Genomic DNA, 18,432 nt, shown 5'->3' on the forward strand with positions numbered 1-18,432 from the left:
CGCCGCCCCACGTGACTCGGGCTCCACGCCTCCCCACGGCAGGGCGCGCGCTGACCCCCGCACCTCCCTCCTCACCGCCGACCCCCGCGCCAACACCCACCTCACCCGGCACCGCGCTCGCTCCCGCCGCCGGCTCCCGTCCCGGGGCGCAGATCAGCTGATTCACGCGGGGCCGCGGGGCGGGGCCTCCGCCGTGCAAGGGGTGGAGCCCAGCGTCGAGCCGCGCGCGCGCACAGGAGCGCTGGGTAAAGAGGCCGCGGACCGGGGGCGGGCTCTGGCGCCCGCGCCGACGGGTCCCTCCCCGGGACAAAACAGGCCGGGACCCGCCTGAAGGGAGCGGCCCGGCCCGGCCCGGCCCGGCCTGGCCTCCGCCAGTCTCCAGCACTACCCGAAGGCACGCTCGGCCGGCGGTGCTGCTCCCAGCACGTTTAGACCAGCGAACAGGCGAGAGGTGGAGTTGGTTGTGCAACGCCACCGCTACGGTGTTGGCACCAAGAGTGCAGGAATGACACCTGAAGATATATTTTAAAATACTAGAGGCACAAATAAAGAACGAAGCTATAACCTACGCGGGAAACCTGATCAATAACTAGTAATAATACCCGGCCGTCCTTTCCCGCTCCATAAACCCTCCGAGTTTAGCTACTGGCTTAAATGGGAGCAGGCCTGCACCACGGTTTTCTGATGCGCTAATCTAGAGCCTTCCTATGGGACAAGCCTTCTTTAAATAGTTATGTATACCTACATGTACATGTATACGTGTGTATGTACAAATTGCACACACACGTGTGTTTTTATACATGCATAAATTTTACGATACATTTAAAATACATAGATAGACCTATGTGTGTGTATATATATATACTATATATATGTGTTTCTACTGGAACAAGTTTTGTAAAATGTACATTTTATGTTATGTCAGCAATGAGTAGACTATTTCTTACGTTGCCTGAAGCTTTCTATTAAAAACTATAGTTCCAAAGACAGGCTCTCCTTTATAAACTCTTACATTTTCTAAGGATACATATTAAACATTTCTATTACAGCATTTCCTCTGATAACTGAAATGAATACTCCTTTTTTTTTTCAATACCCAGAACCACCAGCTATTACTATGCTTTCTTCATTTACCAGCTCTCACTAACTAGCAAAAGTTGGATGATTTTTCTTTGTAAGAGTAATTCCCCTCTACTCCTTGACACAGAATGTACCTAAGATAATAATCTTCACATGAATTAAAATGTATAATTTAATTTTGTCTACTTCTTGTGCATTTCTCTTTCCATTCCTTTAAAATGCAAGTATTATTTATGCTTAAATAGATTTTAAAAGTCCGTTTGTATAAATACGGTCCTAACAATAAAAAATATTTTCCAGAATAAGAAACTTTGCACAGATGTGCAAACAATGCTTGCCTAACCAGTGTATTACTGAGTGTGTTGCATTTAGACAACCCTTCTCATGCCTGGACAGCACATCCAAATTACTGCTGTATTCTGATGGCTCAAAGAATACGTGGAAAATAAACAGAAGACTGAAGTCCACGATGATAGATATTTATCAAATTATGGCTAACTGGGGACTGCAAAAGAAAATCACGTGAAAGAAGTCAAGCCTTCCAGGTACGTGAGGTCCTTCATGCCATGCAAAGGCTGGGTAGTTTGGTTGCAACGAGACACAGAAATTGTTCCTGCCTTCCCAGTACAGTTTTGCTGAAAAATCCTTTTGCTCAAGGAAAGAGCATTATTCTTAGGCACAAAAACAGTGAAGCAAAGGGAATATTTCACATCATGCATTCAAATGAAAACTGAAGGACCTCAGGGGTCAGCATAAAAATTCCACAGTACAACGCTTGCCAGCATTTTTCTCAGCCCTTTCACCTTTACGCTATGTGGGTTGGGTGTTAGTCCTAGGAAGCTGCACAGCGAGTCCCACTCATGGGGAACTGAAAGAAGGGGACTTTTATCTGTCCACATCCAGCATAAGTCCACTGTGCATTGCCTACTCAGTACATAATTGATGAAATTTATTTTGGGCTGGATTCATCAGTTTGCTCTGGCTATTTTGACCTGTGGACAAGGCTATTGTCTGTCAGCTACAACTCATCACATCCCTTAGACAAGTGATCCAACAGGGACAGACAGCTCCCCATGCTGACATCGCCACCACATCACGGCTAGGAACGTAAATACCAAAGCAAGGAGAGTCAACATACAGCTCCTGCAGCAAGCACAACTCAGCCACGCTGCTCAGATAGCTCAACTTAAAGCCTAATGGCATATAGAATAGTAACTGCTATAGACATGGAGGGAAGTCAAGGTCTGTTCCTGTATAAAACCTACCACTTCATTACCTAGCATATTACACTGAGAGTTGCTTAACTGAAAGAACTTTGTATGAGCAGAAAGTTTGGATTTATTGCTTAATTCTCCATCTTTAGTTATGAAAAAATCTTGGCTGTTTTTAGAGGGCACATGCCAAATGAGCTGAAATCAATGGAGCTGCTCCATTTGAATTTGGGTGAATATGGATCACTGCGTGTTGGACTTCCAAAGAAAAACTGCAGAAATCACAAAACTGCTTGAGGCAGAGACCTCATGCGAGTCATATGAACTTATTACAGACGGAGGCATGAGGAGGAGCAAAGGAGAAAAAAGAGATACATTTTAATTGCATCAGGACAACAACATGGGAGACATGTTGTGTGTAAGTGCTGTCAGACCAGGATGCTGCAGCTGCTGTATAGAGAGAAGGGGCTCCCAACATATCCAAGGCCTTCAGCACACGGAAGCAGCGTCTACAGCAGAGGTATTTAATATCACGCCGTGATACCTGTGCATTGAGATAGGTTAAGCCTGAGTTCTTCCACTTGCTGTGGGAGTGCAAAACATCCACATTTGCTTCTAACCAGACAGCATCAAACTTTGCAGCTTCAGGCTTGTGAAGCTACTGAAAGAGGACTCCGTGCCTTAGATGACAATAAATGCCTTTGATGTGATGAACAGGCAGAAGATTGCACTCCAGCGAGCTCTATGCCAATGAGGGATTGTAAAACAGGGAGGGAGCCAACAACCTACAGTTCTGGAGGAGGCAGCATGCCATAGATCACAAATCCTGTTATATTTGAGTGAAATGATAATGCAGGCACCCATCCAATGTAGCTGCTCAGGAGGAGCTTGAAGGCTGCCTGCCATTCATTACCACTATTTTTATAGTTTTATAGTTTATGGCACTGTTATGCTGTATGGGCCAAATTAACAGGCTGTGTAAATTATACAGTGGTGAGAAAGGTTCAACATGGCTGGGGGTGGGGAGGCAGGGGGTTGAGGAGAAGAAGACATAAATTTAAACTTCCTGAAATTTCACTCCTGCACTTGGTTTTTAAGTCCCTGCTCTAACAGATTGCTATCTAGAGATGAATAAATCAAGGGGAAGAGAGAATAACATGCATTTAGAACAATACTGGTAGAAGCGTCCTCTGCAGTTAAGGCAGTTTTATCTTCGTGTGTTCTCAGAGTCAGTGCTACCATTTACCACGACAGGAACATACAGACAGTTGCTCCCCTTACAGACAGAGCTGAGAAACTGTACTGGAGATCTATGACTGGCAGGGAGGGAGATGATAATGATGTGAAGTGCTCAAAGCCAGTGCAGTCAAGGAGAAAGGAAAGAATCACATCAGTAAAATGGTGGTTTGCCAGTGATATAGTTTGCCTTCTTTTCCTGTGTCAGCTGTCGGATGGAACCAGAGCACCCCTTCCGCTACCCTCACTGCAGCCCCTGCGGCTCCACACCCTCCAGAGTTGGAGGTGCAGGACACAGAGGCCTTGGAGTTACCCTGATCCTTTCCAGGAGCAGGATGTTGTGGAGAGGTTCAAATGGGTGAGTGTGCAGCATCCATAGAGACAGACAGGAGATATTTCATCCTATGATTATTCCAGCCATGAATCAGTATTTAATTACTGAATGACATGCTAGTAGCTTCTTGTTCTACTCAGCAATCTAAAACACATACCAATTTCTTCATGAAGCAGAGACAAGGCATCCCATTTGGAGCTGCCACATCCTATGTACATCTAGAGAAGCTGTGTGAAGGATCCTGTGCAACTGTGTACAAGGGCATCAGCAGGTGAGCAAGGACCACCAGTGCCATTATTGCCTTCCCAGTGCCTGCTGAAAACACCCATTACAGGAATCCATAAGAATGAGCTTGAAGCTGGGGAATTCAGAGTACTTACAGGAAGATAAAGGCAAATCAAAAAGCTTTGCCTTTAAACAGGATATTCGCAAAGTCCCATCCCAATTTTTTGGGAAACTCCTCCACTACAGCCATGGAGGCTCCACAAAGACACTTTGCTCCGCAGCAGCATGCCAAGGGACTGACTGGCTGCACCAGGGAGGGAGCAAGGGTTTTCACTGGAATGAGGAATCCCTGCATGATGGAAAAATTGGGGGTGAGGCCATGCTGCCATCATGCAGGGGCAGGAAATCTGTGAGAGGGCAGAGTAGGAACCCTGCCCAAAGCCATGCCCTAGCAATACCAGGTCAGTAGAATGGTGCTACTCTAGACAGGCGGGCTGGCTCCCATTTCACTGCTAATGAGGACAAGATGGAGGTGGTTTGTAATTCCTTGCTGAGCTTGGCCTGGGTGGGGCAGTGAGCCCTAGAAATTTTGCTTGGGTAAGTGTGGACCCCAGGAGACTTAACGTTGTTGTCATGCCAAGCACTGAGGTGCGTTGTGTGACCATCCACTCTGACCTGACAGGATCAACGGCCAGTTGGTGGCGTTGAAAGTGATCAGGCTGGAGGCAGAGGAGGGAGTGCCCTTTACAGCCATTTGGGAAGGTAAGACATAAAGAGCTTCTTCAAACATTGGTGAAGAGCAAAGGACATAATTCTTGAAGAGCATTTGTTTTAACCTGAAAAAGCTCCATGTGACGTCTTCCTAAGTCTTTTCTTGCCTACTCAATGTGCCGGCTGTCCTTCTCCCAAAACTCCCGGTTTCCTTGTCCCCTCATGAAGGAGGTCTTTGTGCTAGGCTGGGTGAGCATGTGATGGACGGAGGGGGAACCTGCTGGCTGGTGTATTCCCTCGTGACAGATGCATCCGAGCTTGTGATAAGGGAAGTGCCGGCTGCAGCCAGAGTCCTTTCTAGCAGTGTAGGGCCCTCTTATACCTCCTGCCTGCTACCTGCTCCGTAGTTGCTTTCTGACTCCCATTTTTATACACTAGCACTGGCACATTTTTACACTAGCACACTAGCACATTTTTATACACAGCAGTTTTTGCCACTGTTGCATTGGGCAATTGTGGACTGGAAATGCCCTTTGCACCAGGGTGTCTGCTTGCTGTTATCGCAAATGGTGCCAGTTTCCTGTGTGATGGCAGCTGATACCTGGAGCATCACAGATCCCAGCCTGAAGAGAAATGCTTTCAATAAAACTGTTGTTTAATAACATCTATCATTTCAGCCCAGTGAGAAATTCTTTCTATTGGTTGACTTTGTAGAGCGCTGGGCAAAATGTCTGCAGCTTTCTCAGTTTCTTTGAGAAAGAAATGCTTTTGTTTAAGTGCTTGATTTTGGCTGGATGTATTTACATGTCCCTACAGACTAAGTTCACAAACTGCCTGGTTGGTTAAGGCTTCTATTTTCATCTACAATCCCAAGAGGATCATAATCTGATTTTTTCCTTACACAGAAATATGCAACCTTTGTGCCAGTGTTGTCTGGTATTAGTGAGAGCTATCAATGTAAGAGGCCAGACATATTTTGTTTTCTGCTTCTTACTGCAGTTCAAGACTAGGGTTGATTTTGTCACCGCAGGGATGGAGTGTCAGGGACCAGATGTGCCAGCTTTCACAGAGCAGCCCTAGCACAGAAGGACTGTCATACTAGTCAACTCAGAATAACGAGAGGGGTCAGTGGACCCACTCCAGGTTTATAACAGTTTATAACAGAAAGTCCTTCGTCCAATTCTGGGTGAAAGCAGAGAGATACCTAAATATGCCTGTTTACAGAATGGCTTGTGTTACAGTTTCCCGTACACATTTGCTGTGGTGCTTTTGCTCTGCGTTTACACTTGTAGCCCACCAGTAAAATAAGCCTTAAAAGCTTTATCTACATAGAACTAATGATGCTCTAAAGATCAGCACCCCTTTAACATGCTCTACTGGACAGGCTGAGAGCCTTAACTTCATTCATTATGGAAGAAAACAAGTGTGAACCTATGAAGGGTCTACTTTAAATAGGTCTTTTGTGTACTGCTGAGCTTTGCAGCATCTGACACCTCAAATTTACAATGTAAGTCAGTAGCGCAAACAAAGTGCAAGATTTATTAACGCAGTGCATTCTCTGCTACACTGGAGGAATGGCACTCCCCTGACAAAGAGCCACTTCACTCCAGGAAGCCCCACAGAGACGAAATGCGTTTCAAGCTCAGTTCTGGCTGTAGCACCTGACACCCCAGCAGGGGGTTGTAGAAGCAACCAAGTGAGGAGCAGTTCCCAGAGGCCTGATTAAGGCACAGGAGCTGAATTCTCCATATTACTGTGGACCCTCTGTACTGCTCCTCTGGAGCAACAGCTCTGGTCATATGGGATTTTTTGAGGTATCACAGAGCCAGGTTAGCAGCCCCTTTCTGTAGCAGATGGGATCTAGCCAGAGTGTCTTTACTGGGTTCATAGGCAATTAGGTGCAATGTGGAACATGTTTATGGTTCATACTGCTCTGCACTGGGAACATACTGGTGGTAGCTAAATGGACTAGCACCAGTACTAGAGGCAGTTTAGCTGCAGCAGCACCCAGCTCTGTGCAGGAACTAATTTACAATTTGTGCTGTTTCCAGTAGTTATGCTGAATCAGGCATCCCTTTCTGCTCAGCAGTCTCAGTATTGACATATGCTTAGGCCACAGCTGTGTAGTTCAGTATATGTGGCTGTAGGGCTTTTAGAACCAGGTGAAATTGTTTCAGTCACAAAAGGCAAAGTGCTAATCCAGTATAAATTTGCTTTGCTAGCATGAAACTCTTCAAATATATTTTGCAGATTTGTTTGAAAAACAAAAGCAGCTTTTATCCAGGACCAAGACTCATTTGGCCTCCCACAGCCGGCCCAAGCTCTGTATTGTGTGCTTCGGCTAATTCAGCAGAAATGACATTGTATGCCCATGCCTTATCTGAATGAAATTTGTAGCACTGCATGGTCCGACAGTAAAGTAGTTTAGTTTTAATCAGCAGGGAAAGGTGAGTCTGGAGCAGCTATGAGGCTATTCTGTTGTGTCAGAATCTGAACCAAAATCTGGAGTCAGGGACCCCTGGTTTTGTTGAGCTTTGGGGCTTCTGTCTGTCCACAGTTTCTGTATAACAGCTGGCTCGGATTCTTCAGTAGTGCCAGGGATCTACAGGCAGAGTGATCCCAGCTCCACCACTTCCCCACATCCCGCCTCTGTACAGAGCTACAGCAACTATTGTCTCAAACCTACAGTAGCAAATGATGAAGCTGTGCAGGCTCTTCCCCCATAAAGACTTTGAGACTTTCTGCTGAGAAGCTGCCTTCATGAGTGTGTTGGCTGGAGCCTGCTCTATCATGAGAAACCTAACGCAAGGCTGAAAGGCTCAGAAGGCTGTAGCTTTTGTCTTAGCATCAGTCAGTGCTCTGTGGTCTATGTGGAGGCAGAGACTTCCATGTGCTGCCCTCTCCAACACCACACCCTAGATGTGCTGAGGCTTGGCGAAGGCATGTCAGCACCTAAGGACCAGGGCCACACAGTTGCAATGATGCTTTTAGATGGTTAGGCCAAAAGAAAAAAACATGCCAAAGTTGTATAAATACAAACAAGTTACTGTTCTCTCAGTAACTTCATCATCTCTGCTCTTTGAGTTTTAAACTGGAGAAAGTAACCACTATGCTTTCACCAAGCTAAAAGTGCAGAGCTAAATTCAGCTTAGCATCTATAGCGATTTCTTTTGGCAGATTTTTACACCCTGATATTGTGAAGCTGGAAGCTGATAGAAACTCGGCTTTCCCCAGAAGTCTCCTAAGGGCCCTGCTGAGGGCACATGCCAGGAGGCGGATGGGAGAAGGGTGAGAAGCTCAGTGACAAGTCAAGGGCTGCTGCATTCTGGCTCTGGGAGCTCCCAGCCCCTGCCTCTCGGCATTTGCCTTGAAGAAATTATTTCTCCTCAGCTGAGAAGCTGACAGCTGGGAACTGGGAACTGCTATTTCTGACAGAGGCAAGATCCCACCTCTGAGAGATGGACGGGTTCCTGCCAAGCCCGGAGCACTGTTGCTTGCTTCTCTAAGGAGCTGTTCCATCCTCCTCCAGACTCAGTAGCTACTGCTTCTTACAGAACTGCCAAGTTTGGACTATTTCTCCCCAGTTTTTTATTTTCACTGCCTTGCTGTGTGCACTGTCTCCTTCCACTTCCAGCAGCAGTGGTTAAGGTGATCTTCCTTTTGTGTTTCCCCAGCTTCTCTTCTCAAGCGTTTGAAACATGCCAACATTGTACTGCTTCATGACATTATCCAGACCAAGGAGACACTAACATTTGTCTTTGAGTACATGGTGAGTTGATCTTTTCTAGCTTCCTGTGGAGTTAGTACTGGGAAGTACTGGGAAGTGGCTGCATAATGAATTTACTGCATTATGAGACGTCTACAAAGAGACAAGTTCTAATCCATTAATGCAATGATTGATTTTCCTTCTTGGTCTCCTGCTTTCCAGCCACACAGCCTTACTCTTTCTGTGTGCGCAACAGCTGTATGCAAAAATGATTCCACATCTTGTCTCCACTAGGGTGGCAGACACTATTTACCTCCATTTCTGCCTTGACAACACAATAAAAGTACTGTTCTTGAGCCACAGCAAGGATAGGAAATAATGATACGAGCTCACATCCCAGTTGGGGTCAGATTTGGCACTGACCGCAGTGGCTCACCATGACCAAGCTGCAGGTTGCTCTCATGGTGTCGTGGTTTAACATTAGCCCATGCTGGTTTTGGCTGGGGTAGAGTTAATTTTCTTCATAGTTGCTAGCACAGGGCTGTTTTGGATTTGTGCTGGAAACAATGTTGATAATACAGGGATGTTTTAGTTACTGCTGAGCAGTGCTTACACAGAGTCAAGGTCTTTTCTGCCTCTCACCCCACCCCACCAGCGAGCAGGCTGGGGGTGCACAAGGAGCTGGGAGGGGACACGGCTGGGACAGCTGACCCCAACTGACCAAAGGGATATTCCATACCATATGGCGTCATGCTCAGCATATACAGCTGGGGAAAGAAGAAGGAAGGGGGGGACATTTGGAGTTATGGCATTTTGTCTTCCCAAGTCACCGTTACGCGTGATGAAGCCCTGCTTTCCTGGAGATGGCTGAACACCTGCCTGCCCATGGGAAGGAGTGAATTGTTTTGCCTTGTTGTGTGCCTTGCTTTTGTTTTGCCTTGCTTGTTTTGTCCTTGTTTTGCCTTGCTTGTGTGCGTGGCTTTTGCTTTCCCTATTAAACTGTCTTTATCTCAACCCACGAGTTTTCTCCCTTTTACTCTTCTGATTCTCTCCCCCATCCCACCGCGGGGGGAGTGAGTGAGCGGCTGTGTGGGGCTTAGTTGCCACCTGGGGTTAAACCATGACACAAGGGGAGGGCAGGATGCCAATAAAAAAGTTCTCAGCATGAGTCTTGCTACTTCTGTTGCTTTTGCTGATAGCTATCAACCAAATTGTAAGGAAAATACAGGGGCTGTGTCTTCTTACTGCAGCTTTATGATTAATTCTGGCACAAGTATGAATTCTGTTAACTATGAGCTTCAGGTCATAAACTGCTAGGGTGAGATAACAGGTCAGCCAGGTCCCTGATCTGACCCAGCACTTAAGCACATCCTTGTGTGCTGCATCAGATCAGATGTTCGCCAAGGTGAAAGAGACACCTTTGTAGTGATTGCATATTTTTTCCATTTGCAGAAGAGGCATTGTTGGTAGAAGCATATTACACTAGTAGCTTTGCTTCAAGTTCTCCTGTTTTATTAAGCACACAGATCTAGCACAGTACATGGACCAGCATCCTGGAGGACTTCATTCGTGCAATGTTATGGTGAGTTCCTTAAAAGACTAGTATCCCTTAAAGCATGAGGAAGTGTTATTTTCCCCTATGTGTGGTCACTGTAAATTGCTTATGCATATTTATTTGTTCCATATATGACAAACACTCTGGAGAAAAGCTGCCTTTGATAAAGATGTAACAACCTCCCTCTCAGTCTCCAAAGCCTTTTTTTGTGTAGCCCCTCTTCCCATTTTCTGAGCCTGCAAGAAGACACTCAACTTTTCTGAACAATGACATCTTGTGGCAAGCAAATCTGTCTCTACACAAATTTGTATTCTCTTATCATTGGAATACATTATTCATCTCTCTAATCAAAAACTCTCAAATCTCACTCTCTCCTCATCTGGACCTATCTTCATCTTTACAGTCATTTAAATCCCTTTTGTTTCTACTACAGCTTTTTGGCATTGGTTGACTGGACCTGAGCACAGGTGACGATGTACCTTTACTTTATAGACTGATGTTATAACAATCTCCTACTCTTCTTTGTACGCATCTTCATATTTAATTAACTTTCAGGATTGTTGCTGCACACTGACTTAAGGTTTCAATGCAGATGTCCTCAGTGAATGCCTGGGTCCTTTTCCTGAGCAGCTTCAGTTAATTTATATTACAGCTGTCAACAATAACTTTGTATATTATCAAACTGCCTATTCATCTGACTTTGTCAGATCTCTCTGAAGTTCCTCACTGTCACTTCTTATCATGGCTAATCTAAATACTTCTGTCATCTTCAAATGTTGCCACCTTGTTCACATCTTCTTCCAGATAGTTGTTAAGCAACACCAATTCTAATGAAGTTTCTTGGGGCCCCAGATTTTAAACATCCTTAAAGCTCAGATATGTCCAAGATGCAGTGTTGTAGTTTTGGCACAGATCTCAAGGGCTCTGCTACCAGGCGGGCTTGTAAAGCCCATGGAGTACATGGCTATAACATGTACTCACTGGCATTTCTGTGAGTAAACACTAGCCAGCTGCTCTGCTTTCCTGTCCGAAATCCTCATTGTCAGCAGGAACTGAACTGCAAAATGAATTACTGCTCCTTTAGGAGGGTCATCTAGCTTGCTTCATTTTTGCTGGCAAATGTTGTTTGTTTTTTCTCTGATTCCTATCGAATATGATGCAAGTAGGCAGAATATTACAGGGACACTTTTCTGGTACAGAAATGACCTATGGGTGTCACTGTTTTTCCTCCTCTTCAGACTAAGCTTCTGGTGAAAAATATCTTTTCTCTGGTGAAGTCTAATTACTTTTGCTGTGTTTTGTTTCTATCCACTCTCCAGTTTCATACCTTGTTTCAGCCAAACTTATTTTACCCCAGGCTTATTTACACTGCGATGGTGGTGGGATTTAGATATTTCTTGCTTGCTTGCTTTCTTGCTTGTTTTATGCTTTCTTGATTGCTTGCTTCATTCTTCATACCTTATTTGCTATATCTGTTCAAATCAGGTCCTTGTGTTTTCTCCCAGCTTGAAGATAACAGTTCCCACTCTCTGTTCGCTGGTCCAGCTTATACTGCGAAGAGGTGGTGTGTACAGCGGCCGCAGAACTCCCTCTGCTGGTGTCAGCTGGCTCAAATGGGCAAAACTTCCAGCTCCTTAAGCCTTCATTTTGCTTGGCTGTATGTCTTTGTCTTGAACATTGAAATCAGAATATCTGCTGTTCTGAAAGCCGGGTCCGTGTTTTGGCAAGTTGCGCTTGCTCCTGCAATCACTAGTCCATTTCTAAAGAAAAGTTAAATTTCGAAAATGTACACTTAGGGACTGCACTATAACTGCCCTCATGGCCAAATATTCCACCCCAAAAACCTCAGAAAGCTGCAGGGCAGTCACACCCCACCGCAGTTTTCTCTTCTTCAGCTAGCTCTACTCATTTTTGGGGATTTTTACTGGTTTCTTACTTGCTTTGTCTCTGCTTTGTTCCAGGAGTTCTCCTGAAGTTCAGAGTTAATGTATCAATGCAAAGTCACACAAAATCCTTTCAGTTTTTTGTTGGCTTTTTCTAGCTCTTCATGTTCCAGCTTTTGCGTGGCCTGGCTTACATCCACCAACAACACATTCTTCACCGTGATCTGAAACCCCAGAACTTGCTCATCAGTTGCCTTGGTGAGCTCAAATTAGGCGACTTTGGTGAGTCACAGTTTGGATACTGCTAATATATCTGTTCAGACTGAAGCTTTAGCATGCATATAGATATGTATCCACAGCCAATTAAGGCACAGAAGCATAACCTCTTACTGAACTTCAGGAAACTATTTCTGTGGTCAGTCCAGCCTTTCTTGCCTTTATACTGATAGGTGCAGGGAGTAACCTCATTTAACTGAGAACAATTACTGCCACATAAAACTGGTTCAGAAAATAATGTAACATGTAGAGTCCCCAGCAATGTGCTGAACCAAAAGACTTTCTTGGCATTGGCTTGGGAAGGCTGCTTCAGTCACAAATGGTAAAGCCCTGCAAAACACAGCATATTGCTCGATCTGATCTGCCCCAGAGGTATATTCCAGACTCGCTTTCTTTGTCAATTGCTTGTAAACTGCATTGGGATTGCTTGTGTTTAAAGATCCAAGAGAAAATAATCTCCTGTTTCCAATTCTTATCATCTATGCCTTGTACTGGTAGAAGGACTGTCCTAACACAGCAGTCTTTTTTTTTTTTTTTTTTGCAGGCCTTGCTCGTGCCAAGTCGATCCCCAGACAGACGTACTCCTCTGAAGTGGTGACACTCTGGTACCGTCCTCCTGATGTGTTGCTTGGAGCTACAGATTATTCTTCTGATCTAGATATCTGGTACTGACCAATTTCAAAGCATCTGGGGTCCCTTGGGGAACATACTCTTTATCTGAATTAAATTAAGTCAACCAAGTTACAGTAGGTACAGTTGTAAGTAGAGGAATTAACACCTATGAGCAGAAAATGTGTGAGCAGTGGGGAGTTTTGTACTGCTGGGTTCACAGAAGTTTTTGGGAATGATGTCACTACATCTCAGCTATGGATTTATATAAACCTCATCTGATAGTATTTATGAGATATGTACATCTCATTTGGTAACATTTATGAAGCATTTTCAAGCCTTGCAGCAGAACACCTTTGCTTAATGCACTTACTGTTTTGTATCTATGTGGTCGGCTGAGTCAGTGGTAGCTTTCTACAGCAATGGCTTTGTGAAGAAACAATGGATCCAGTCACAACTGCACAACAATGACTTTGGCCTTGGTAACAAAAGGTGGCATTAAAGGGTTTCTGAAGGGGTCTGGAGATAGAAAGGTGTCTGAGATTTTCATTATTTCTGTGATACTTTGTCCTTCTTCTCAAAGAATATGTCTCAGATGCACTCTGCATTTCATACAGGAGAAGGGCTGTGTTCTATTAAAGCCTTCTTACCTTATGAGCTCTATCCCAAAATCTTAATGTGTCTGGGAATCACAGGAAACAAGCCGCACACTAGCAGAGCTGAAGGGAGAGGGGTCTCTGAGAGCAGGCAGAAAGCAGGAGAGGATGAGGAATTCACAGGGGTCACATTGGTCCTTTTGGGCTGGCCTGGATATGTAGCTGGGCCCTAGGGTTCATCCGCCTTCTGGCTCACTTCTGCACCAGCCTGAGCCTGCTTCCAGCAACACGGTCCTGACTTACTCACAGACAACATGCTGCTCATGAAGTTGCAGGAGACCACCCTTACTCTGGGCAATTTTACATCTGTAGATAGTATTGCTGATTCACCCTTTCTTCAGAGCAGTTAATTTTTTGCCTGTGCCTGTCGCACCGGGACTTTTCTTAACTGCTCTACAGAGTCAAAGGCTGGGAAAGGGTGGGAGGGCAGCAGTCTGAAGAATGTGCAAGAAGAGGGCTGGCTAAGTTTACAAACAGCAAAGCTCCAGGTCTTCTCAGACTGTATCCCCCTCCAGAGATCTACAGCTTATCGGAGACTCCAGTGGCCTAAGTCTGGAGGGCAGTTCAGGGAGACAGGAGTTTTTAGTTTGTTCACTTCCCTAGGCCTGCTGCTAATTTAATTGCTTAAAGATTTCTCCAAGGAGGAAAACCTTGCTAAATTCTAATGGCTTCCAGCTGCTAAGCCAGTCTAAATAGTCCTGTCTTCTCTCTCCCACTACCTGTCAGTTCTCCCCTCCAGACACTCTCTCAGGAACGTCTGCTGAGTTTGAAGAAGATGCCTGCCTAGCAGATTGGAGGGTTTGTATTAGGCAGATGCTGGTATAAGCCTGTTGTATTCTTCCTGAAAGTTGACCCCTGTCCAAAGCCCCAGCTACGCACAGAAAGCCTGGCATTTCTGCCTGTGCAAAACCAACATCCCCACTATGTAACTCTGCTCTAGTGTAATGAATAGCAACATAGGAGTGGTAGACAAAGATCCCATCCAGCACTCTGACCAGCTCTAACAGCACAGTACTCTCAGGCCCACTGAACTACATTCACACTATAGGCACCTTTGTTATAACGCCTCCTTATAATAACAACATTCAAAGTGTTTGCCCTAAAGAAAGATGTCACGCTGAGAGAATAGAGAGTACTTCAGTGATCTCTATTCAGTAACTTCCTCTAACAAGAGTCATTTATTATCTTGATGTACACTGCATTTAAGTTCAATTTTTGTCTATTAGGAAATAATGTGAATTCACACAGATGTTACTTGTCTATTGGGAAGAAAGAAAAAAAACCACTATGTCTTTTGGATGCTGCAATTTACATGAAGGCAGGTCAGAATGCCCTTGGTAATGGCATGAGGCAGTGGGTGTTAAAGCCTTGGTTTAAAGAAACCAATTATAACAAAATAAAACATTACGGCAATTCATGCATAGTGTGCTTGAGCAGCAGTACTGTCAGTGGGAGGCACATGGGAAGTGAATGAGGCCTTGAATAGATGAAAAAAGAGATATAGAAGGAGACTCACTCACTCTTGGACTAACTAGAAAAGCTGCTTTAATCTCGCTGTATCTTTTTTCTCTCTCTTTCTCCCTCACTATCTCTTCAGGACTTTAGAAGATTCAATTAAGGGATTTCAGGGAGACTAACGTTTCAGGGAGATTACACTGCATATCAGACTTTTTTTTATTTTTAAACAGCAAGAGCTTTATGCACGTGCAGCACTAGTAGCTGCTAACATCATGAGTGCCTTAAGTCATGTCTTTTTTTCAGTCAGGCTTTCCTTGTATAATGTTCCATTAAAAAAAAAAAATCACAGGAAACTTTCTAGGTAGATTCATGTGGAATAGGAGTTCCTGTGCAGTCATTTAACGTGGACCTGCCAGGCCCACTACAGCCTTCTCCCCAGCCTGATTCGCGTTGCCCCGCTATGCCAAACTGGGAGATACAGGCTAAGGGTTCCACTGTACAGACCATGCTCGGTGAGGAACAAGAGAAAGGATATATTTCTGGTTAAATATAAAATTGTCATCTCCCAGTGCCAGAAAAACTGTGGAGAGGGAACTCTGGGATGCCGCAGAGATATCTTAGATCTTCATCCTGATAAAGTCGTCTCTCCACTGTGTGATGCAGCACTGCAGGCTGAGGAGTAAGTGCAGTGTTCAAACCTGCCCCAGGGATTGCAGGCAGATGCAACTGTGCTGTCTGAACCAGCTCTGTTTATGCTCACTGAAACTAAATATCCCTATAACCAGTTACACCTCTCCTATTACTTTAGCAGTCACTTTAGCAGTCTTGCTTCACGTGTATATCTGGCACATGCTGAAACATCATGTCTAGGCCTCTTCCTGAAAGACCCCTCCCTCTGCCCTAGCTGCCTTGGGAAGAGCTATCTGGGACTGAGACCCTTTGAGAAACTTGTAGACTTGAGGAGGTAAGAGGATCTCGGACATTAGTATCAGAGGAGTAAGAAGGAAAAGGAGAAAAACAAAACAATATTAGGTCTAAATCTTTAGAAATATTTAAAAGTAAATGGTTTTTGAATCATCGTTAACAGAAGGATCCTCATAATGCTGTCAGAGCAGTAACTGTAAATCCCGTATCTCAGAAGGAAAGTTGAGGCCTCTACTGAAAGGCTAATATGGTGACTAGCACTAGTTTCCAAAGTCCTACTTTAACAGGTAGACAAAAATACCTGGGAAAAGAGGAGGGTGCCTGTACGTCAGTTGTTCTAGCTACTTCTGGCCTTTTTTTGGTAAAGAAAAGCATATTTCATCTGAAAACCCAGAGAGATAGAAAGAGTCATAATTGCCACTGATGAATCGATACAGTATCAAGCAGGCACTAAAGGCAGCTGGTCAGCTGAGTCTCACTACAGGAAACAAAAAGCCCTTCATCTCCAGCAGTTGTGGTTGCTCTGACAGTTTTGTCTTTATTAGAGACACTGAGGTTTAAAGGCTTCCAGAGATAATGGGAATAAACCAGGAATACAAAAGAGAGCTCTACCAGAAGGTGCATTTATAACAACCCACAAGTTGTTCCTCTCCTCAAACTGATAGCTTGCCCATTAGTGAAAAGACTGTTTCATTAGATTTGAATTTTTCAACTCTTTGCTCATGAGTAATTCTTAGCAAATGCTAACTGAATCTAGGAAAAAAACAGCTTTCTAGTTCCTACTTCCATTTATTGCTCTGTCTGGATTTCAAGCCTTCTCAGCAATAACAGAAACCATAGCAGATCTGGTTTTCTGTCTGCTGTGAACTCAGTTGCTTTAGACCTTTGCAGCAGAGCATTTAGGTCACAAGGACCACATTTATAGGGTACTTTCACTGTTATTAGCCCCTTTTCCTTAGTAACTGCTGTGTACCTCCAGTCCCCAAATCCTCAGTGTCTTAAACTCAATTTAGGAAAGAGCACAGCGAGCACTGTTCATTAGAAAGAATCTCTTTATTAGGAGGTCTAGTTGCATCTATCTCACTTGGGGGCTGTAGTGAGTCCATACGAAGTTTCTGCTGTTGCCAGTCTAATGGCCACTTCTAGCTAGGATATCAGAACCCAAACTGTGGGTGAATGTCAGGATCATTTGCTCCAAAACCACATAGAGCTGATTCTCTTCTCCCTTCAAATCAAGAGTACCTAAATTGCTTTGACCATATACAGTTAAACTTGTGCAATGGAATCAGTGGATTACAGCAGCCTCTGTGGTTGCACAATAGTGTGAGCCATTTGGCCACGTACATCAGCTGTGAAAACAGAGGGTTGATATGACGCTGGTCTCAGTAGAATCAATCTGTGGGCTCCAAAATAATATCTAGTGATGTGGTACTGCTATGAAACACAAAAAATCTATGTTGCAAAAGCTGTGGGTTAAGTTTCATGACGCCTGGACCCTGTAAGAGCATATTAGAGGTAAGGAGCTAAGCTCACAAGACCCATGGTTAGGGTACAGGAAGCTAAGGGAAAGTGCAGCAGTTTGTGAAAACAGCATTAGATATGGATCTGCAAACAGGCTTGGCATCACCTGATGTGCAAGGATGACCAAAATGAATACCGCAGATGAGTTGCACATCAGGCTTTCAGCTGACCACAGCCAGGTGGGAAAAGCATCTACAGTATTGCAACAACAAGGTGCAAGGGATAACACAGCAGTACAGATGACCAGAAGAAATTACTAGTTGTTCCTCAGCAAGTGAAAATAATACTTTCAGAGTCTGTTAGACAAAGCTGGGTTTTCAACATTTGAGCTTAAAGGACTCAAATTTGCTATAACCAAATGTCCTGGTTTCGGCTTCGTTAATTTTCTTCCTAGTAGCTGGTATAGTGCTGTGGTTTGGATTTAGTATGAGAATAATGTTGATAGCACACTGACGTTTTAGTTGTTGCTAAGTAGTGCTTACACTAGTCAAGGACTTTTTAGCTTCCCCTGCTCTGCCAGGTGCACAAGAAGCTGGGAGGGGGCACAGCCAGGACAGCTGACCCAAACTGGCCAGAGGGCTGTTCCATACCATATAGCATCATGCTCAGCATAGAAACTGGGGGAGTTGGCTGGGGGGCAGCGATCACTGCTCGGGGATGGGATGGGCATCAGTCAGTGGGTGGTGAGCAATTGCATTGTGCATCACTTGTTTTGTACATTCTTTTATCATTATTATTATTATTATGATTTTCTCTTCCTCTGCTGTCCTATTAAACTGTCTTTATCTCAACCCATGGGTTTTACTTTTTTTTCTGATTCTCTCCCCCATCCCATCAGGTGGGGGGAGGGTGAGCAAGTGGCTGCGTGGTGCTTAGTTGCCAACTGGGGTTAAACCACGACACCAAAGAAGATTGAGACGGAAACTGAAAAGTTGGGATGGGGCTTAGTGAAAAGACAGGAAACCTAGAAAAAGTTTGGAGGAAGAAGATTAAAACTCTGCTCATTTACTTTTTACACCATACAATAAAAGATGGAAATACTTGCAA

The 18,432-nt window shown here is 44.5% G+C and overlaps 1 protein-coding gene across 1 annotated transcript in view; it reads left to right on the forward strand.

Annotated features, from left to right (window-relative positions):
* The first annotated feature begins 2,700 nt into the window (after positions 1-2,700).
* Positions 2,701-18,432, forward strand: part of CDK15 (cyclin dependent kinase 15) — a 37,351-nt gene continuing 21,619 nt past the window's right edge. Inside the window, exons 1-8 of the mRNA XM_075512521.1 lie at positions 2,701-2,811; positions 3,736-3,885; positions 4,035-4,132; positions 4,769-4,848; positions 8,472-8,566; positions 10,023-10,085; positions 12,100-12,223; positions 12,762-12,882. Of these exons, the coding sequence (XP_075368636.1) occupies positions 2,701-2,811; positions 3,736-3,885; positions 4,035-4,132; positions 4,769-4,848; positions 8,472-8,566; positions 10,023-10,085; positions 12,100-12,223; positions 12,762-12,882 (842 nt within the window). The remainder of the gene's footprint in view (positions 2,812-3,735; positions 3,886-4,034; positions 4,133-4,768; positions 4,849-8,471; positions 8,567-10,022; positions 10,086-12,099; positions 12,224-12,761; positions 12,883-18,432) is intronic.

The sequence above is a fragment of the Mycteria americana genome, chromosome 9 (assembly GCF_035582795.1).
Source record: "Mycteria americana isolate JAX WOST 10 ecotype Jacksonville Zoo and Gardens chromosome 9, USCA_MyAme_1.0, whole genome shotgun sequence".
Classification (NCBI taxonomy): domain Eukaryota; kingdom Metazoa; phylum Chordata; class Aves; order Ciconiiformes; family Ciconiidae; genus Mycteria; species Mycteria americana.